This window comes from Melanerpes formicivorus, unplaced genomic scaffold (genome assembly GCF_026170545.1).
Source record: "Melanerpes formicivorus ecotype bairdi unplaced genomic scaffold, bMelFor1.0.p_v2 SCAF_29, whole genome shotgun sequence".
In the NCBI taxonomy this organism is placed as follows: domain Eukaryota; kingdom Metazoa; phylum Chordata; class Aves; order Piciformes; family Picidae; genus Melanerpes; species Melanerpes formicivorus.
This window is the reverse complement of record NW_027142381.1, coordinates 6,843,929-6,866,116: the sequence shown is the minus strand read 5'-3', so window position 1 is coordinate 6,866,116 and position 22,188 is coordinate 6,843,929. Positions and strand designations below refer to the sequence as shown.

At 47.6% G+C, this 22,188-nt stretch overlaps 1 protein-coding gene across 1 annotated transcript in view; it reads right to left on the bottom strand.

The window, feature by feature from the left end:
* The window catches only part of YPEL2 (yippee like 2), a 42,095-nt gene extending 24,402 nt beyond the window's left edge, over positions 1 to 17,693 (bottom strand). Inside the window, exons 1-2 of the mRNA XM_068154806.1 lie at positions 17,611 to 17,693; positions 3,476 to 3,788 (exon numbers count right to left, since the gene is read on the bottom strand). Of these exons, the coding sequence (XP_068010907.1) occupies positions 3,476 to 3,592 (117 nt within the window). The 5' untranslated portion in view covers positions 3,593 to 3,788; positions 17,611 to 17,693. The remainder of the gene's footprint in view (positions 1 to 3,475; positions 3,789 to 17,610) is intronic.
* Positions 17,694 to 22,188: the final 4,495 nt, after the last annotated feature.

Here is a 22,188-nt window from a genome sequence, read left to right as displayed (position 1 = left end):
GAATGTGTTGCAGGGCAAGGCTGAGCTCCCAAAGTCTCAGTCCACTTAGGCACTGGAAAAAGCAATGAAACCAGAGCATGTACTACATCTGGCACAGGTTCCTAAGTGATGCATTGCTGCAAGGGAACAAGAACCTCCACTCATGTTAACCCAGACACCAGAAGGAACAGAAAAAGGAGAACTAGTTACTCCCTCCACCCAATCTATCTGATCACCTTCTATTTTCTGAGTCAATAAGACCTCTCTTGGCCAGACGACCCAACCCACAATTTAGACCTTATTACAAATCAGACACACAACCACTTTCTCCCTCCAGCTGCAGAAGATAAAAGGCCAAGTAAGCAGGCAATATTTTGGTAACTGGCTTCATGTATCAGCTCTGGATTTTCTTAAAAGCCTCCACATCGATTCTGTCCTTTAAATAGCAATGGCTTATTGAGGAGCCTTCTACTCGTTTTAATGCAGAAGGTCTTCCTTAAGCAGACAAGAAAGCAAAAGCTGCCCTGCCAAGGAATGTTTGTCAAAGTTTTGGATACTTAGTCCTAGCAAAACACTTTCAAGTCAGTAAACTAACACTGGTGCTGAAGGGCTAAGAGGGGAAACTTGGAGATGAAGAGGAAATAAAGTATGGACTGAGACAGAACAATACAGGGATTCAGCTCCAGCCAGCATTTCAGCCAACAGTGTGAGCCACTGCTGCAGTTTGCATGTATCCAAATGAGCTCAAGGCATGCAAAGCAGCAGAGCTCTCATGTGGTCTCTGCACAACACGGGGCAAAAGGCACAGAGGAATTAATTTCATCAAGCCAGATCACCAACACCCTGCTGTTACATAAAAGCCTGTTTTCTAGGGAACGTTTCCAAGGATGGTGTCATTTGGGCTGGTTTGATTAAAGTGACATAGTCAGGTTCAAGATGAGACTCACTGCAGGCTAAGCAGCACTCTGGTTTGACAAAAAAAATCTCCCACTCCCTTTTCAGCTCCTTCCTTCCATTTGCCACATTTTCATATGGAAAACAAGCACAGCAACTGCACTGCCTGCTTCTTGGATGCTAACACAGGGCTGTGATGAAAGATTTGCAGAAAGCCTCGGGGAGATGTTGGAAACCCAACTCAAACAGACAAAAAGATCACTATTTAACTTTGCCTGGGAAAGTTTCTGCACACATTGGAAGCTCATGGAGGCAGAGGCTGCCCTTCTGTTCTCGGCTTGAGAGCTGCCTGTACAAATCATGACTGCACACTTTTCTAAGGCTTTTAATGCTTATTAAGGTTTAGAACTCTCAGAAACACAACTCAAAAACCTCAAACCCTTTGCATTTAAGTTGCACAGCCCACTAGCGCTTCACCAGCAACACAGCCCCAACACCAGGACTAATTTACACCCCAGCCTACCACATCCTTTCAGAAGGAGCACTGCACCACACTGGAGTTAATACTGCCAGGATTCAACACACACAGCCTTGTGCTGAGCTTTCATACCTTCCCTCTTGTGTCCATACTTTAGCTGCCAGCATTCCTGGTCAGTTTCTGCATGCCTTGACAGCTAGAAGTTCACATTCCAAGCAGTCTGCAGCACTGATGTTGCCCTGCTGGAAGCTACTTACCTGCAAAGCTGGAAGGAGCATGGACATGGAACAAGGAGGGGAAGAGAGTGTCAGAGGTGAAACCACTGGACATGCACAGCCTTGTGTTTTCCCTGGCTGGGGATCAGCTAGGTCAAAAGAGAAAGCAGAGCACAAACTCTAACCTACCATAACATCAGTAAGTAAAAGAAGCCTCCTTCTTTAACCAATAAAGCACTTTCTGTGTCCCAACAAAATCCAGCTGGTGACACCCTTCCCAACAAAAAGGCAGGGGAGTGACTGCCTCCTTTCACACTCTCAAGTGAGCACAGGAGCCTAGTGTCAGAGAGCTAATCCAAGAGCTTGAATGTATTTCACATCCAGACCTTGGCACAGACTGCTGTTGACATTTACATTTCAAAACATCATTCGGTTGAGGAAATGAACAACCTTCTCCTCTTTAAAAGCTTGAAGCTTTGTGGTCCTCAAGGACAGCTCTGCTAAGAACCACTGCAACTGTACCAGAACAAGAGGCCCAGAATGACTCAGAGGTGATAGCCTAATAGGATGACCATCTATTGGAAAACTGCAAAAAGCACAATCCTGGCACTCTGCAACCAACGTTATTCAGACCAGAAAACTTAACAGCAATGATTTGGCATGGAGGCAACATCCCAGAGGTACACATCAACCTGGCCCATGCAGAAACCAAGATTTCAAAAGGAAGGACACAGCCTCCAACAGTAGAAGACATATCTGAGCACAGAGAATCCAAAAGGACCTCCACAGCTGCTAGGATGTCAACTCTGCAAGGACAGACGCCCTTGGTGAAAGGGGACACCTTCTAACCTTCGCTGTGCAAACAGGAAGAGGGGAAGCACTACGCTTTCCAAGGAACAGAGCACCTCTGTCCCCTGTGCTTCTGCCTTTCCCTGAAGGCTGCTCCAAGAAGCTGAACCAGCTGAAGTTTCAGGCACACACACACAGAGAGCTCACAGGGCAGTCTCCTCTCATCTCAGCTAATAAATCTTACGGTGTGTCTGTTTTTTCTGAACACAGATTTTATAAGCTGAATAAACTTTCCGGAACAGTTGATTGCCAAGGCAGCCAAAACCTGGTAACTTGATGCCTGGCCACAGCCAGGCACTGCAGGCTCCAGTAGACACTCTGAGAAAGTTTAGTTTTCACACTTCAGAAAGAGATCCTGTTGCTGGTCTGCTCCCTCTGCAGAGTCCCCTGATTTAATGGCTCTGAAAGCTTTTCATTTACCTTATCCTCAGGACCCTTTGTGATCAACAGACCAGAAGAGGGGACAACATCCTTCCACTCTTCCCAGCTGAGAGCACATCCTACCATCCATCCCTTGCTTTTTCACTGCATAGTGTCCTGTTAGTAGACTGGCAAAAATAGGAGTGTTAGAGCCACAACTCCTCAGTCTTTGGAAAGCACCAGAGAACCTTCCTTTAGGTAAGGACTTCAGTGCAGGCGCTGGTACAGCTCAGAGTTTAACAGAGAGAACATTCTCAGACGCTTCAGCTCCAAACCACGACCATGCAACCACCCTTTGGCCATGCTGATAAGCATGCACATGAACAGGAAGTACTGAGAAGGTAATTTACACAGCCCTGGCCATCAGCTAGAAGGCTGGAAATGAGGGAGGAAGCGGGACCATGGGAAGGGACAGACCACCTGTGTAAGCACTTCAGAGGCCCCGTTTGGGAACCCTGCCCCCTACAGCTATTTCCATGGCCTCTCAGAACAAAACTGGCAACTCACAAACAGGTCCTTTAGGCTGAGAGCCCATTTTCCAAGCAAAATCTGCAGTGCCAACTCAGGCCAGGCACTTGCACAGCAGCTGACCTGCAGCCTTCCGCTCCCCGGGCGGCAGCGGGCGAGGCCACGCACCTACCTTGGAAATGAGCTCATCGTGGTTGGCCAGATGAGCCCTGCAGTGAATGCAGCTGTAGGTCCTGTGGCACGAAGGCAGATACGCCTGGAAAGTCTTGGACCTTGTCATCTTCACCATTGGAGCCACTGAGCGCTGGGTGAACTCTGGGGTGGCCCAGGAGGCACTCCCGCAGGACGGGTCGCACGGGAAACACCGGAAGACACAGGTAAAGGCCGTGGTTTGGCAGGGGATGGGTGTGGGGCAGGCTCCACACGCTGGTGACCGCTTCAGAGGAAGAGATTCCAGCAGAGGGAACGAGGGACTTGACGCAGACCTAAGTTCAAAAAGGAAGAGAGACAGAACACTCAGCTCACAAAGGCAACAACGGCCTCCTAGCCCACGGGACGACCTAGGGCTTGCCAGAGAGAGCAGGGAAGAGCCAGAGCAGCCAGGAGACAGGTAGGATGGCTTGAGGATTGCATCAAAGAGGACGGGTTTTTATTCACAGCTCAGCCACTGACTTGCTGACTACTCTCAAACCTTCCTGTCTCTGGTGTCTATCGCCTCCCTCTTGCTCCAACACTCACAATCTCGTTTCTCCCAACACTTAATGGAATTGGAAATGACTACAGAGGTGCAAAGATGATGTTTTTCATCAAGCCTGGTCTCCCAAACATCTCTGAGGAACTGCACATCAAGACCTGACTCTGCACCACCCCTTGAAGAAGTCAGGCTCAGTTAGCTAGAGAGAAAGTTGGGCCCCAGAGTCAGCCCTGCCAGCTGCTGCCCTGTGTGACTCACTGGCGAGACACCCTGCGAGCCCACGGGAAGGCTGGGAGCTGGACCTGGGTTTCCTCAGCCACCAGAAAAGTGCACGAGTCACCAAACCAGTTCTTCTCTCCCATCTGCCCTAGTTTCCACAAGGGAAATGGAGGAACACTTCATCACACTCTCCTCTGTAATTCCCTGCAAGCTCTGAAGGAAGAAGTTACTCTTAAAACTGTACTTTAGTATTATTTTGTGTCATACTCTGAACATCTGACAGCAGTCAAAGCAAGAAACAGCCTCCAAGGACTATTCCTGATAACAAGAGACAGTCAAAAACCCTGTTCAGGATGGGAACAGCTTTTTGCCATCCAGTGGCATCTGACAGAACCTGCGAGGCACCCCTCAAGTCTGGGTCTTTTTTGTTGTTGCCTGAAATCAGTTTTTCTGATCCAACATCTCTAAGAGTTTCTTTTGAGGAGGGAAGCAGCACAGACCATAAAGGAAGCAGCTCCCTTCCCTCCCTGATACATGGCGTGCATGCATGCTCTAGAAATTAATCATGAACTCTGGCTGCTCCTCCCAGGAGGATTTTCCTTTCCATAAAACATGTGATTCTGCTCAGTTTCTGAGTCTCTGCATCAAACACTAAAGCACCACCACCCCCCACCCCCCAAAAAAAACCCACCCAACCAACTGAAAAAGCTAAAACCAAACCAAGACATAACACTGCCCCCACCCCCCCCCAAACTGACCTGCAGTGGAAATGTCTGAAGTGGACAAAACAGAAAAATACAAGAGCTTAAGAGCTGGTCTCTAAGCTGGGCTGAATAACTTGCTGCAGCACAGCTGATAATCTTGCAGGTTAGAATGAAGCCAGCCCAGGTCAGTACGTGGCTGCACTGCTAAAACACCTGCCTGCAGCTCGCGTGGTAAGCTGGCTTTGCTCTGCTCCCAGCAGCAGCCACGTACCCTGCTGAAGGTAGGCTGCAGACAACAGCTGGAGCAGGGCTGCTCCAAGCAAATACCTCTCTGGCTTGCTAAAGGGGAAGCTGTCAGAACAGCAGGACAGAAATCAGAAAGTCAGTTGAGGAAATGAAAGCAAGACCCCAGAAAATCATCAGAGGCAGCCCTGCAGAACTCACAAGCATCCCACCCAGGTGTTAGCATGCATCTAGTGTTAGAGAGTCCAACAGGGAGCTATGAGGATGATGAAGGGACTTGAACATCTCTCCTTACAAGAAAGGCTGAGAGACCTGGGGCTGTTCAGTCCTGAGACGAGAAGTCTGAGAGGACAGCTTATAAATATCTGAGGGGTGGGTGTCAAGATGAAGGTGCCAGGTTCTTCTTGGTGGTGCCCAGTAATAGAACAAGGAACAACAGGTACAAGCTCCTCAACATGAGGAGAAACTTTACTGGGAGAGTGATGGAGCACTGGAGCAGACTGCCCAGAGAGGTTGTGGAGTCTCCTCTAGAGACTTTCAAGACCCACCTGAATGTGTGCCTGTGTGGCCTGCCTTAGGCCATCCTGCTTTGGCAGAGGGGTTGGCCTTGACCTCTAGAGGTCCCTTCCAACCCCAAATACTGTATGATCAGACAGAAGTACCCCACAGTGACAACAGCATCCAAGTCATAGTGAAAACACGCACAAAAATCAGGCTGAACCCATTGCTGCCATTTGCTGGGAAGCCTCATGTGTGAGCACTGTCAGACAGTGAGATCTGCAGAACACCTCCTCACTCTGGTACCAAAGCACCATTTATGGAAACCCCTGGCTCCAACACTTCTGCTCTTAAGTCCTCTTGTCATTGGGGAGAAAGATTTAAGATGTCCAAGTTGCTTTAGTGTTTCTGAAGGCATCACCCACTGCTCCTCCTGCCAGCTGGACAATCCCTGGAAGCCAGGCACGCTCTCTGCAAGCTTTCCAGTGAGCAATCCCTCCAAGCACTACATGAGAGGGGTGTCATGGGCTCAGATGGTGCAGTCAAAGCTTCATTATGACCCTGCACAGTGCTCAGCAGGAGGCAAACAACAGCAAGGCAACAGGACACCAATTTTTCCCTTTTTATGATATATTTTTTATTGCTGCTCTCTAGAAGGCATGGGGGGGAAAAAAAAAGCAGTTTTACTCATCTGGCCAAGTGCTGATAAAGCATATCTCTCATCATCATAACAGTCAGCACTCACAGAGCACTTCTCATCCTTAAAGCTCTTTGCAAACTCGAACTAATCAGATTAACCTTTCCCAATTAAAGTTACAGGGAGAGCTTTGGAAGACCCATCCTGACACAGAAGGGCTCCCTTCACAGCTTGTTAGGAACTAACTCTCCTCTTATTCAATCAAAAGGGCTCCTGCCAGAAATTTCTGCAGCCAGCCTGTAGCTAAGCAGACTGCCTGTGGACTGGTGGTAGAGAGCTGCACCTCTGGATGTCAGGAGGATTCCTCTTTTCCACTCATTGGAGGAGTAAGAGAAATCAGACAGTCCTCACCTGTATCCTGCTCCACTTCTCCATGTGCACCAGAATTTTCTTGACACTGGGGAAGTTTTGTATTGACAGCATTGTTTTTCCCTCTGAGATGAGGAGCACTTCCAGGACTGAACCCTGAGTTAGCAACAGGCCAAGATCAAGCAGCAAGCCAAAGCAGAACCCTTTCTTGTTTTCTGCTGACTAGACGTAAATCAAAGCAATACATCCCAGCCTCCCAGAACTAACCAAGTGCCAACCTTTACAGTCACAAGACAAGAGAACCATTTCCAAACTTCAAGTGCCTGATTCAGCAGCTGATATGCTATATCCCAGCTGTAAGAGAGCTCAGAACCTGGAGTTTGTGAGCCATGTGCTTTGTCCTCCAAGTGCACAGACGCAGAGGACTAAATGTGCTCTTCCTGGGGCCAAATGCAGTTGGATTCCAAGGCAAAGCACCAAGACCTGTCTGAAAGAAATAGATGCATTGGACAGACCATCCCTAAAGCACAAGGAAGGACTGGCAGTCACTCTACCTGATTTCTGAATGAGAAAACAGACTGTGGCTAAACCTTAGAAGCTGTTAAATTTGCAGCAAAATGGTGTAATCCCCTCTCTCCTTTCCTTCAGCATGGACAGGTAAGTAAACCAACCACCAGTTGTACTGCTTCCCTCCCCTCCCATGCTGCCATGCCAAACCTTTCTTTGCTGATCAGCTGCCTAGCACAGCAGCACAACAGCTGGGGACAACAGCCCACGGTGATCCTCAGAGCCAAACATAGAATTAATATAAAAGCAATCCCTTAATTTGTTGTTTGCTGACCCTTCTCTGTCCAGGCCTCCAAAGCATCAATGCTTCACAACAAGTAAAACAGGAAATACTATGACTGCATTTATCTAACAGAGAAATTAACACACATACACACACACAAATTACCTGCTGCATGCAGCTTTCTGCAAAAGCATTTAACAAGCACTCATTTATTTGACCTCATAACACATTTAACGTCAGCAAAAACATCTGACCTTCTAGAAGTGGGCAAAAAAAAACCCCCAACATCCAAGTGAGATGATATCAGAGCACAGATTAATTGCAATCCCTGTTCTCACTGTGCTGAGAAGGCAAACCACACTGATCTCTTTGCTTAAGGCAGGGGAGAGAATAAAGATTTGTGAGCTAGTATCTTGGTGGGAAACCCAGGTAAGAAACTGCCTTGAAATCTTCAGATAAGCTCCTCTCTGGCAGCCACACTTTATAAAGGCACTGCCTTTGTACAGCTTTCAGCCTGAGTCTGAGCTATCAAGAGCTCTGTCCTCATCCTAGTAAGAGATACAAGGGAAAAACAATAGGAAGTGCATTCTTACATCCTATGAGCACAGCTAGTAGCTTGTAAAGACCCACTTCTGTCATCAGTATCACCTCAAAATGCATTAGAAAAAGGATCTGTGACGCTCAGCAATGCAAAACCCAACCTCCTGTATTTTTTTCCTGTCCTCCTAGCAAACACATTTGAATGAAAATACATTTCACAGCTAACAGTGCACTCATTCTCCTGCAGAACAAAGGCACGGGGATGATTTTGGGCCCCGCACTTGGGTTTTCAGAATGACTTAACGTTCATCAGCCTCGCTGACAGGGGCATTAGTGGAGCTACCCCATTCAACTTAAAAGCAAAGAGATGCTTTGACTACTTTATCATCATGCCCAATACTGTTAAGAGAGATAAGCATCTGTCACCAGCAATACAATCCAGTGTTTTTCTTTTATCATTCTTCAGGGGAAGTTTATCTCTGGGATGGATGCACTCAGCAGTCAGTCCATGAGAAGCCAGAAAATTGGTTTAGACAAAAGGAAAGGGTTCCAGGGAAAAAGCTGATCAGCATCTTTGGCTGTGGCTATCAGTGAGAGAATCAGCTGAAGGTACTTCCTGCATGCCCTGCCTATGCTGGAGCTGCTTAATCCTGCTGAGGGTTAGGCAGATGCCGCCTCCACGAAGGAAAAACCATGACACACATTTTGCTGTTTGAACAACTTTTTTGGTTCAGCATTCAGCCTCCACCTATCCAACAGCCACTTTTCACATGAAGCTGTCAGCAATTCAGGAAATGTTGAAAAAGCAGGAATGCCAAGTCTGTGCCAAAGACTTGCTAGACAAGGCTACTGCTCGTACCCCTCCATATGCCACAACGGCAGAGAATAAAACCCATCACACCCAAGCCTCATTTTGCATAAACCCCATGTGCCATGCAGCTCAGATGCAAATGTTCCTGCTCATTCTGGTAGGACAAACAACAGGTTTGTTGGGTCTGAGAGTCTGTTTTATGGGTTATTTCATTTTTAAGGACAACTTTAGCCTGTTAAGTACTTACTAGGACATAGCAAAGGCCACAGAAAGCTGCCTGCAGCAGGTCTGAAAACCCCCATCTATTTGGAAACCTGACCTTTCTTCTTTGGTGTCTCTTCCCATTAAAGAGAGCAAGCTGAAGATATGCTGAGTGCAATGAAAACACAGGAGGAATTGGGTTCAGGGGGTTTTCTGTTCCTACAAGGTCACAAAGGGCAGCAGCCTGCGTTGCTCTGGGGCCTTAGCACAGTTCTAAGAAAACACTTGAGGTAAGCACACCTCCCAGTGTGCTCCTGATAGGGGAACTGCCTTAACATTGCTTAATACACTGTAGGTTGCAAGAGGAAAGCTGGGCTCTCTAAGGAACTCAGTCTGGGTTTAGTGCCCAGTTTGGCTGGTCTTTGCCCTAAGGAAGAAAAGAATCAGAACTGCAGGTGCTGAACCCTCAGAGGCACCTGGCACAGCTAAGGAGCTTTCATTCTCTGATGACGTAGTGCTGCAACACAAGATCCTGGTTTGGGGCAGCTGTGGAGGCTCTCACTACCACGAATGACTGCAACAGCTTTGGAAAAGATGGAAGTCAGATCATCTGAAGGTAGAAGGGTGGGATGTACATTGTGAAAGGCCCTGAAAGAAAGGACAAGCATTCTGGATTTAAACACAGAACACATGGGAAAGCCAAGACAGGAGTTTAAACAGCATATGGGAGTACACAGTGTACCTTGACTCCTTTGGTGTTAAGTTTCTGAAGTGCACCAATTTCAAACTTGCTAAGGTGACACTGCAGACAGCTCAGCACTACTAGCACCATCAACAAAAGCCATTACTGATACATGAACCATGAGCATCCTTCTGCAAAGTTCCTTGAGCTCATTCTCCAAACCTTGCAAGCCCTTGGAGACAGGAAAACAGGAGAAATGGTGGAAAATGACCAGCAGAAATCCACCACATCTCCTGCTATCAGATACATGCAGACAACTGTGCTACAAATACAGTGAGGAGCAGGTCTCTCACTTAGACTGCCTTTAACTAGACACATGTCTCAGCCCCTTTTTTCCTCTGGTTCACCTCCTAGCATGCCACTTCCTGCAAGCTCAAGTTCTCCCTTTTGCACACTGGAGACAGCACCACTGGGAAACACTTTATAGTCCTGGGGAAAAAGGATCTGGGTGGATAGATGCCAAAAGGAGATAGTGATGGAGAAAAGCACTGAAGACAACTGCCAGGTAACCACTAGAGGGCATCCAGAAGAGGTCCAGCAAGAAGCGATTAAAGATCACCTGACCATAGTGAAGCAGGCACCAGGCCAGGCAGGCTGCACCTGCCGTGCTCCACATAGCACAGCCTGCCCGGCAGGGAAAGCACCAGAGCTACGATTCTGCTGAAGGGCCATCAATACTCAGCTGTCAAAACTGCCACTGCAATGACATTAATCATATTTTAAAGGTTGGGGTTTTTTTTGTTTTGTTCTTACAACTTGTTTTTAAAGCTCAGCAGCTGGAGTCAGTCCATGGTCCAGCACAGCTCTCCTCCTCAAGAAGAGACTCAGCAGCCCTACAACAAACCTCCTGGTCCCTTTCTCTCTGATGAAGATGTTTTCTCTAACGTGAAAGGTACATAAAAATGAAGTGAAACTTAAAAGGATCAAGCAGTAAATCATGAAACGTACTTTTAAGCCAATTTTTTCCCCCAACTCTGTTTAGCTTTGTCATCATAGAATGGCTCAGGTTAGAAGGGACCTTACTTAGAGATCATCTACTCCAACGTCCCCACCATGGGCAGGGGTGCTGCTCAACTAGACTGAGCTGCTCAGGGCCTCATCCAGCCTGGTCTGAACACCCCCAGGGAGGTGGCATCCACAACCTGCCTGGGCAGCCTATTCCAGAGTTCCACCATCCTCAGAAGAACTTCTTCCTCAGATTCAGTCTAAACCTCCTCTCCCTCAGCTTCAAACCATTCCCCCTTGTCCTGCTGCTAGACACCATTATGAAAAGTCCCTCTACAGCCTTCCTGCAGGATCCCCTCAGGTAATGAAAGGCAGCTCTAGGATCCCCCTGGAGTCTTCCCTTCTCTAGGCTGAACAAGGTCAGCTCCCTCAGCCTATCCTCACAGCAGAGGCGCCCCAGCCCTTGGATCATCTTTGTGGCCTCCTCTGGACTTGCTCCACCAGCTGTGTCTTTCTTCTGATGCCACTGTATGCACTATCCTAACTTTGTTTTTAACAAGCCATTTTTTTAACCTTTCAAAAAATTGTTCTTGACACAGTTCATTTACCTTCTGCCAATGTGAAGATCAAATCAAACTCTGAAGTTTCACTTTGTTGGGGATTTTTTTCAATAGCTAACATCCACGCCAGTGGATTGTCACATTCTCAACTGCAGCCACAGGGAGAGAAGCAAGTCCAGAGGACTCCAGAATCCAAAGCAAAAACTTTCTTGTGTTGAACCACAGCACACAACTGACTGGAAAGCACAGGGACAGGTTAATGTAGTTCAGTAAAGGCAGTGCAGAGAGGCTTCTTTCCTGACTGCAAACTACAGAGTCCAGATGACCATGAGAACTTTCTGACTTTATTTACAGATTTCAGGCTGGAGTTGCACCACTCCAGGCCAGAGCTGCTAACTCTTCTCTCCCAGCAATTCAGAACAAAACAAACTGTTCAAAACAATCTGCTCAGACACACCACAGACACCCCTAAGAGGCAGGGAAGGGAAATCCTTCTGGAAATGTTAATCCAATTCTTCCCTTTGCAGAGGACAGCTGTCTGTCCTGGCACAGGACAGGCTTCATCTCACAGGGCTGCCTTCAAAATCCGTTACCTTTTCCGGGCCTGTCTCTGAAACCACACAAACAGGGACTGCAAGATTCAGCCTGTACCAAGGGATGACTGACACCTCTGGCTGAATTCTCTTCCCACTCTCCCACGAGTTGCCTGGCAGCAGTATCTTTGCAATGCAGAAGAGCCTGCGCTGCTGATAAGAAGCAGCGTGGCAGGGATGATAGCTGCAAGCTGCCCACCTTTGCTTTGCAGGTACACTCCATCACAGCAGAACTCAATAACCATTTACAAGAGGTGCCAGCATGTGTTACCAAAGGCAGGAGGAAGCATACGTGCAGAAAAGCATTGGGGCTGGCCAGAAGAAAGGAGAAACAAGCCAGCACTTACTTCTGCTCCTACCAGCAAATCCCACTTGTGCCACAAATAAACCAAAACTGCCAACTGGACTAATTTAAAGCAAAAAATGACTCAATTTCCCCCTTTACATTTCCTGAAAACTCCTTCCAGCATTCCCCACGATGGGGGAACAGTCCTTCAGCTGAACTGGCCAAGCAGACAGGAGGCACTCCAGTGAGGTAAGAGCAATGGCTCAGACAGAGTCAGACGCAGCTCTTCAGCTCACAGCCATCCCTCTGCTGAAGCAAGCTGCATGCTCCATGAGATGACCACACTATGAGCCACAGATCACGGGCATCACACTGTGCCAACATTGTGCTTATGCAAAGCGAAAGACCACCCTCATCTTGCTGTGGTAGTACCAACCTGAACTGAAGACACCACAGAAACCTTCTTCCCATTCATCTGACCAGCGACTGACAAAACTGGAACACTCTATCTTCCCAACTTCTCCTCCTCATTGTTTCAATTGTGGAACACTCTAGCTATCCAAATCATCTCACAGCATGACATTTTTGGTGCCCCTTACATTACTCTATTATCTTTCTTTCTGGCAAGTGTAGGTATGACTAGGATTCAATTAATTTGGCCTGCTGGATGGATCATCTGTTTCCCTGATAAAGGCTGAGCACTGACAGGGAACAGGGTGAGAACATTTATCTGCTGCAAGAATCCTTCCAATATCCTCAGAGTCATTTCTAGCTGAAATAAGGATCTGCCATAGCTGCCTGTCATGACTTACTGTTTCCAAGCTCCCCTTGTCAAATCCTCTGCATTTTTATCTGCTTATGAAACTCATCTGCTCAGAGACTTCTTCCCAGGAGCATCTTTAACTAGCCTTGCGCTGCCCAGAAGCGCATCTGTCACGGGAGAGACAGTGACTTTATTTTCTCCTCCAGTATGCCTGTCTCTTTGGCTGAGTGAAGCTAAGGATCAGATGTTGAATTCTGACCCACCTCTGCCAGCAACACTTCTTATGCAGCAGCTTCTCTATTAACAATGTGCGTGCTTCCCGTGGCAGCTCAGTCATCACCCTTCCAGCTCTCATTTCCACTGAAGGTACAGCAACCCATATGCCAAGTGGACAGAGCAAGGTGAAGATTTATAGCTTCAGTCTTCACATGACAGTTGTTTTATAACCAAATCTGGTTTAAGATGGGTCAAGTCAGCTGCTACCTTGCCAGTTTCTGTCGTAAGTTTCTCCTGGATATCCTCACTAGCCTGCACATTCCTGCCAAGCTATGTGAACTGACTCACCTCTTACAGATCTGAGTGTACCAACACATGCTTGAGCTGGGAGATCCTGGGATTCTCGATAAGACTACCCCCCCAGTTAATCATTAACTCCATCTTTTTTTGTGATGCTGGTCAATCTGTTTCTAATAACATCTTATTTGAGCCATCCTTTAGTAGTATTTCATCAGTGAAATTTCAATCTTCCAGAGCTCTGTGGCTGAGCTATGCAACACCTAGGTCACACCATGCTACACTTTTGTCCTCATAATGAAGTCACTGCCAACGTGAAACAGGAGAAGTGAGAGTGCAGCTTTGACACCACTCTGCCCTCCCTCTCAGCAAATCAAATGTTCTCTGAAGGGCAAATTCAAAGAATGGTTGGCTTTTGAAACCTTCAGTAGCCTTTGCTTGACCTTGGGAGTTTATTTCACAGATTCACAGAATCATCAGGGTCAGAAGGGACCTCAAAGATCATCTAGTTCCAACCCTCCTGCCATGGGCAGGGACACCTCACACTAGATCAGGTACATGTCTGTACATGTCTCAACTGCAGTGAAAAAGAGAGTCAAAAACCCTATGTATTTTCATAAGCCACCAAAACATCCCCCCTTGAACATGCTGTACCGACACTAGAGCAGGTGTAAAAGGAACCATCTCCAGCTGGATGTGTAAACCTGCTCCAGGATACCGGAAGGCAGCTCTGACTGGTTGCATTCCCATAACTGCCAATGACTCACGCTGCCTGGCACTATCATTTGTTAAAGCAAGAGTGAAGCAGGATAATAGCTATTTACTAAAAACAGGGGAGTGTGATTAGCTTTAATTAGAATTGTCAAGTGACTTGAGATTGTCAGGTACAAGAGGCGGGAGAACTAAGTCTCATTACTTATGTTATTTCCTGCAGCCTTAAGTGGCTTGGCCAGTCCAGTGACACTTCCGGAGACCAAGCTGCTCCCGACACATCCTGAATCAGCAGCTGAAAACACTCAGACAGGCCTGGCAGATGTGGCTGCCAAGCAGACGGTCACAAAGCCAGAGCAGAACACCAATCAGCTTACGGACTGCAAGACAGCTACCTGCCCTGACAAACCGGGAACAAAAAGGCAAATAAGACAAGGCAGAAAACAGACCTAGAGAGAGCCAGCTGCCAAACTCCATGGAGGATGGCAAGCAGGGACTGATGAGGCCAACAGGGAGTGCGACTCAGACGCAGGACGAAGCACTCCTGAGCTGCAGCCTGCACAGAAAACTGCATTTTCTTCCCACCAAAGGAGACAAACTATAAAATGTCTTTGTTTGGGGGAAAAAGAGCCCCAGATCCTCAGTCAGCACCATACCACCACCAAACATGCTGATTTACCAGCAAAAGATCTCTTCTAAAGAGCTACAAAAATCCTGGAGTCAGAAGAGTCCACCTCTTTGGACTCTCCTTGGCTTCTGGAAGATAAAAGAAAACTATCCTTAGCCTTTAGCTACTGTGATTACATCTAGAAGGCCAGACTGCAAAATTAACAATCACAGAAAAGAGGGAACATTCTGAAGGACCATCTTAGAGGTCTCTGTCAGGGAGGGACAAAAAAGACAGCTGTATGTTTTGCTGTGTGGTTTCAAAGCAATAACCACTCTACTAACACCATGTTGCCTTGCCATCACTGACCAGCTTCAAAGCAGTCAAGAGAATGGAACCCTCTCCATTCCAGACTCTACTGTGTGATCCCTTTTCAAGCCCACTGCCCCAGCACTTCATGGATGATCTCTAACAAAGACTTTGCTTCAGTTCAAGCAAAGGTTTACCAGCTGCAGCCCCATGAAAGCCCAGCTTTACTGCTGTTTCTTCAAGAGGCTTCCACACACATGGTCAAAGGCAAGGCTGTGATGCAAGAACAAGAAATAAATGGGTTTTACTCCTCTGCAATCCTGGCAATACTTGGGCCACACCAGATCAAGGAGCTCCCACTTTCTATACTGCCAGGCAGGACCTACACCAGAGTGACCAGTTCCTTAATTAAATTCTCTCTCAGCAACAGGTATTCACTCCATGAGTCAAGGAGCCTTTGAGGGAATGTGGATTTACAGGTAGTGATGCTGTCTTCTTCAATACAACCCTGACTCAACTATCCACACCAAACTGCAAGGAAAGGAAATCACTTATTCAAAATCTGGGAATCCAGAAGAGGCATGGAAGCTCAATGACTAGCAGAGTTTTGCCAGTTATTCCAACCCTGGCACCATGAAAGACACACCTACAAAGAAATATTAATCAAAAAAACCCCAAAAAGAGATAGAGGAAAGCATCTGACATCTTCATCAGATGAAAGCAATGTCTCTGCCCACCCTACAGCATTTCCAACTTCAACTCCAAAGCACAAGGCTCAATTTAAAATGGTCTTTTAGCAAGAAAGAAGAATTAGGGATCCAGTAAGAAAAGGAGAGCATCTCAATTCTCTATTCGAGCGCTGCCCTGAGACAGCAAACAATGTTGACAAGAAACCAGAGGCGTGGATCCCAACACGATGAGATCTTAACATCAGTGGGAGTGCTCTGCAAGAATGAAGTCACAAAATACATCCTCTCCAGGCAGAATCCTCTCATGGATTACAAGCAGAGCTCTCTCAGTATCTGCTTGTTTACAAGCACCTAACTCAGCAAAGGCCTCTCTGCGCTACCCAGCATAAGCTTTAAGTAACTGTAAACACATTAGCAGACAATCTTTATCTGGAGCATTGGCCAGCCCTGAGGAAGGCAGTCAGAGGGCAGGTGCAGTGTCCTGCACCATTGTCTGCAAGATGAGAACACTAATTTGATGGCCCTTTCTCTTTCTTAAGACAAGAGAGCAGAAAAAAGCAGGGACAGATTCACTCCAGTAAACTGCAGGGGAAGGGGACGAGGATTCAGCTTCCCTTTCTACGCCACTAGAAGAACATTTCTAACTGGAACATTTCAAATTGTTTTGGTTTCAAGGATCAGCATTAAAATCTGCAGCTACAGACCCACAGCTCACTCCATGGCTACTTCTGTCATCTCCAAACTTCTCTGGCTTATCTGGATGAAACCCAGACGTGCCTACAGAGAAACACAAGATAAAGGACCTTTGACAATTCACCTTCTGACCTGCGACCTTAGCACAGCGTCTTGCAAAAAAGGAAGCTGCTACACCCTTATCAGAGGCTAGGGCAACACCACAGACCAGCTGAGTTCTCCCTGCAAAGGACCAATTTCAATGCACCATGTGCAGAAACCACCTGCCTTTGATGCCAGGCATCACCCAGGGCTGAGGATGCCCTCTCCACAAGCTGATCCAAGCGTTCTACCATCTCTCTTTTGCCACACCAGGCATGATGTCACTTCTATAGCACAGAGTCACAGTCTGCAGCTGGGCAAGGCCTGGTCTCCAGGGACTCCAGCAGCAGTGTTGGTAAATAGAGCAGCGGCAGGACACTTCTGGTCAGCAGCCAGGCTTCTGAGCCGCGCTGGCAACGGTTCAGGAGGTGTCCCCAGCAGCCGGGTGAGGATGCTGTACCTCTCCCTGGAGTCACGAGCCTAAGCCTCCCGCACGCCTCTGTGTGAGGCACGGATCCCACCTGGCGCTTCAGGCTTTTATTATGCATTTATACGCTACAGCAAAACGTCTGGTGAAGAAGGATCATCCTCTACTCCTGCTCCTCCTCCGGCGCTTACCTGGCACCGCCGGACAGCCCCTGCCCTGCTCCCGCAGGTCCCTCCTGTTGATCTCCTCCCCGGCCAGAAGCGGCCGGGGCCATCCCAACCCCTCTCGCCTCGCTCCGGCCACTCTCCTGGGCTCGGACCTGTTGCCCTGCCCGCCTTCAGCCCCTCGCCCGGCCCTGCAGACAAAGGCCGCTGCTCGCAAAGCTCGGTTCGCCCGCTGCCAGCGCCGGAGGGGCACCAGAGGCCCCCCCTCCCTCTCCCCTGCAGCTCCCCCACTCCACCGAGTGGCTGCGCCGCAGGGCAGGTGACCCCGAGAAATCGCCCCCTGCAGCCCACGCAGCCGCCCCGCTGCCCCACCGCGGCGGGGGGGGGGTGGCAGTGGGGGAGAACGGGGGGACGAGCAGAGGACGCAGCTGTGGCGCAGCTCCCCACGGCGGCCTCACCCCGGCCTTGCTGTCCACCCCCGGTCCCGGTGCCCGACCCTCGCCCCCCGCCGCACTCACTCGCCGCGGTGCGGCCGTCTCAAGCGCGTCCCCAGCGCAGACGGAGCGCGGCCGCCGACGCGCACCAGGCAGCCCCGCAGCGCCCTCCCCCTCCAGCCAGCTCCCTCCCCTTATAGGTGCTCCCGCCAGCCTAATGGTCCTGAGCGGCATGTCCGTATACCAGTCACCGCCCGCTGGCACATAGCAACACCCCAGCGATTGGCTACAGGCAGCCACAGCCCATTTTTTCCAGACCAATCAAGAGGCGGAAGCGGCCCAGGCGCTCCCGCCCCTTCCCGGCGCAGGCAGCAGCTGGGCAGACTGCAGCCAATGAGGACGGTCCTGGCGCTGCCGGCGTGGAGTGCGGGGGGGGGGAATAACAAACAGATGCGGAGCCTCTTAAAGGCGCAGGCGGTGCGCTTGGCGGGGCTGGGGGGAGCGGTGCCAATCTCCGGTTGGCAGATAAAACTTTGATTTTCAGAAGGTCTTCAATGACACATGTTCATCTGACTCCTCGCACCTACAAGCAGGGGAGCACCCTGCTTGGGAAAGGCCCTGGTAGAGAAGAGAGGGGTAGGGGAAAGGGGGATAATCCTGTCCCCTTTCTAATAGGCTTATTTCTTGTTTTCTGTCTTTAACAACCAAAGCCATCAGTCTACATGCAGTAACCATAAGGCAATGACTGCTGCCTCCTTTACACTGTCTTTTGTGCTCCAAGGGATAAAGGTTATATATCTTACTGGCTTGATAGTTTATTCTTGTCCAAACACTCAACTGCTTTAGCAAAGTCTTAGTATTTTGAGCAATTCTCAGGTCATTATTTGCATTCTGCTCCATATCTTAAATACATGGACTTGGAAGGGGCAATACAAGATAATATTTCTTAGTTGTCTGTCATACTCTCATTATTTATTTTCACCTGGGGGTAGAGAAATAACATTCCAGTTTATACCATGAAGTGAAATAATTTCTTCCACAGAATCAAAATACATCCCTCTGATGGCATTACTGAAACAGCTGCCAGGTCACTAAGGGATTCTACAGGCCAGATTTTAAAGTCCAAGCTGACATTTCCCCCTGTGAGCTACTGCAACTACCAAGTACAATTTAAATACTCTATTAAGAAAGAATAAAGCAGCATGGTAGTGAGCAGCTACTACATACACTCAGATGAAGGAGGAAATTTGTCATGTTATCTTTAGATGGCTACAAGAGCAACAGCAGCCTACTTTGAAGGCTTACTTTAAGCTGCTTCTTTCCTTAGATAACCTCCTTCCTTCTCAAGCCCAGCAGCGAGAGCCAACATATGAGTGTTCAGACCACCTCACCAGTGCTAAGTGGAACCATATTTCACAGATCTAGACATGGTTACGTGCAGAGGAAGTGGTGGGAAATTGTGCTTGAACTTTGAATCACCTAGAGACTTCAGAAAAGTAACCACAAGTACTCAAAAACGAAACCATCAGCAACATAATCTAACATCATCCAGAGGCTGCTGTGTAAACAGAGAGGGTTCCCCCCCCACCCCCAAAGTGAGTTGCACTGCAGAGTTTTCAATTTGCTGATAAAAACACATCATCATTTACCAGGAAAGCATCAAAATTCTTTACAGATATACAAAGCCCTCTGCTGTTGCAAGACTGCTTTAGGATGGTGGTGAAGTGGAATGACGCTGATGTAAATTCAGCATCACGATGGAAATCCAGGGAAGTCAAAACAAAAATGAAGCCAAAATATCTTTAAACTCTATGTGCTAATCCCTGTGGTGTATGAAAACTGGAAGCTTTTTAGGGTAACAGTGCTTCATTAGCAGCATTTCACTCGCTCTTGAAAACTAAAATGCTTAGTTGGGTCCTTGTTAATTCCTCAGTGAAGCTTTGAGGCACATTTTCACCTCTGATTCTGCCTTACTGAGTTTGGTTGCAGACAGTTTAATCCATATCATGAATGCTTAGCCTAGGCTAAGCTTTTAGGGAATTTATATTAAGAAAAAAACCAAAAAAATCATCTGAATTTTGTGTCTAACCTATTTGGCAGCTCAACTTTCAACTGAGCAGCTAAGCAGGGTTTTTAATGTGTCTGCTTTACCCATTTTTATTGGAGCCTTAGCAGCACAGCTGCTGTTTCCCTCTTCTCTGTCTGACATCAGTTCCAACTTTTATCATCATTCAGACTAGAAAAGCCTGATGGATAAAGCACCACTGACCAGAGCTAATTTTTGCTATTCCACTACCATGGCAATAGGGAAAGGAGAGAAAAATATTGAATCACTCATTGAGATATTGCCTCAATATTCTTATTGCTGCACCAGTCTTAACTGCTGCTAAAATCTGCTAAAAATCAGTTTCTTAGCACCCCCAGATTTTATTTGCAGCTGGTGTTACTGGCATTGAAATCAAGATCCCTCATCTTTACTACTGTATTTGTAAAGTGGGGATACTTCAAGCTTTTTCAGACATCAGGAAACAACAACTTCAAGTACTTCAGATCAGAGAAAAGTGATTTCCTCTATTAACAACAGTTGTTTCTTCCCCTACTTGCAGCATCACTATTTTAGGTCCAACACCAAACAGCAAGTGTTGCCCAGTGCTTCATCTTGACCCCCTCAAATCACCAACATATCCAACAGGGCAAGATTTCATTTCAGTGAGGAACTAGACCATCCCAAATCCACCGTCCAGCTTAACTAGCTCCAGAACCGTGGCAAAACTCAGAACCTGTGGCTGGATATCTGCTTTTAATGCAGCTCTGCATTGCAGCTCAGCTTCCTCTTCACCTCTCACTGCGTGGGGGGACAGAGTGCTGAAGCGCCGCAGGATTGAGCGGGGCTGGGGCGGCCTCCTGCGGCCAGCGGGAGGAGGACAGGCAGGAGCCTTGTCCCCTGCTGCCATTCAGCTTTTGGGAAGGATTTTAGGGCTTATTGTTTTCTACACACTTCAGCAGGGCATTTCACACATCCAGGAAAAAGGATTCGCTCTCCACACGAGCAGGGAACTCCAGGGACAAACCAGGATCTCTCTAGAGTTCCACCAACATCAGTGGTCTCAAGTGTACCCTGAAAGTACATGCCAAGAGCTGCACCTCCAGCCTTTTTTTAGAATAAACCTTTATTTAGAATAAACCAAACCAGGTTGGAAGAGACCTTCAAGATCATCGTGTCCAACCCATCAACCAATCCAACACCACCCAAACAGCTAACCCATGGCACCAAGCACCCCATCAAGTCTCCTCCTGAACACCCCCAATGACAGCGACTCCACCACCTCCCTGGGCAGCACATTCCAATGGGCAATCACTCTCTCTGTACAGAACTTCTTCCTAATATCCAACCTGAACCTCCCCTGGTTGAAGCTTGAAGTATCCCCACTTTACAAATACAGTAGTAAAGATGAGGGATCTTGATTTCAATGCCAGTAACACCAGCTGCAAATAAAATTTGGGGGTGCTAAGAAACTGATTTTTAGCAGATCTTAGCAGCAGTTAAGACTGATGCAGCAATAAGAATATTGAGGCAATATCTCAATGATTGATCCAATATTTTTCTCTCCTTTCCCTATTGCCATGGTAGTGGAATAGCAAAAAGCCTTCTTGCTTTGGATCAACTGTTTTGTTCATCTGAATGTTCTAAGAACCAAGTCTAACTACTGCAGACTTTTTGATAGGTCACACAACCTGCAGTAATCACAGACAAACATTTTTCATGTAGAAGCAACTGCAGACAAAGGGAGGTGGTGGAGTCACCATCACTGGAGGTGTTCAGGAACTGTGGGAATGTGGCACTTCGGGGCATGGTGGTCCCAGGTTGACAGTTGGACTTAGAGGTCTTTTCCACTTGAAACAATCCTATGATTTTACACTTTAAAGGGCATGTTAACATTCATTCTCAATTCCAATTCACTAACCACTTACTGTGTGTGGTAATAAAACATTGCCCAAAGCAATCTTGGGAATCCTCTCACCAGCCTGCCAAAATCCCTTAAACGTTACTAAATCCTGTTATGTACAAAACTCCCACTTCACCTCTCTTACCTACTAGGAAGCCTCAAGGCTTTAGAATGACACCTGCCCTTAAAGCCTAGTATTTAATGGAAATCCAGTAGGAGAGCTGGAAATTTACCTCTGGGTATAGAGGGAAATGTTGACCTGCCTGTCACCAGAAAGTGCTATTTCTGCCAAACTATCACCCAACACAGGACAACACAGCACTGTACAGAAACCTGCTGCAAGTGGAGTGTGAGCACACTCAGAACACAGCTAGTTTGCTGTCCCCAGTTCAGAAACTGGCACTATCAAAGGGTTGTGTTTTATACTCCAAAGTCCACTGATCTTTTACTGATCATCCACAACCTTTTGTGTATGTCTTCTACAAAAGGGAGCTGGTAGAAGACACTGTAACCACCTGCCCCATAGTTAGCACAAGTGTCCTTAAGACATGACAGAAAATGTATTTCAGAATGATTTAAAGGCCACAGCAGAATGATTCCTGAAGTTAGGTACCACTGCCAAATTAAAAACAGCAGAAAAAGCCTTTAGAGAATGAAGGTTCTCATTTTATAGAGTCATGGAATGGTTTGGGTTGGAAGGGACCCTAAGGAAGAA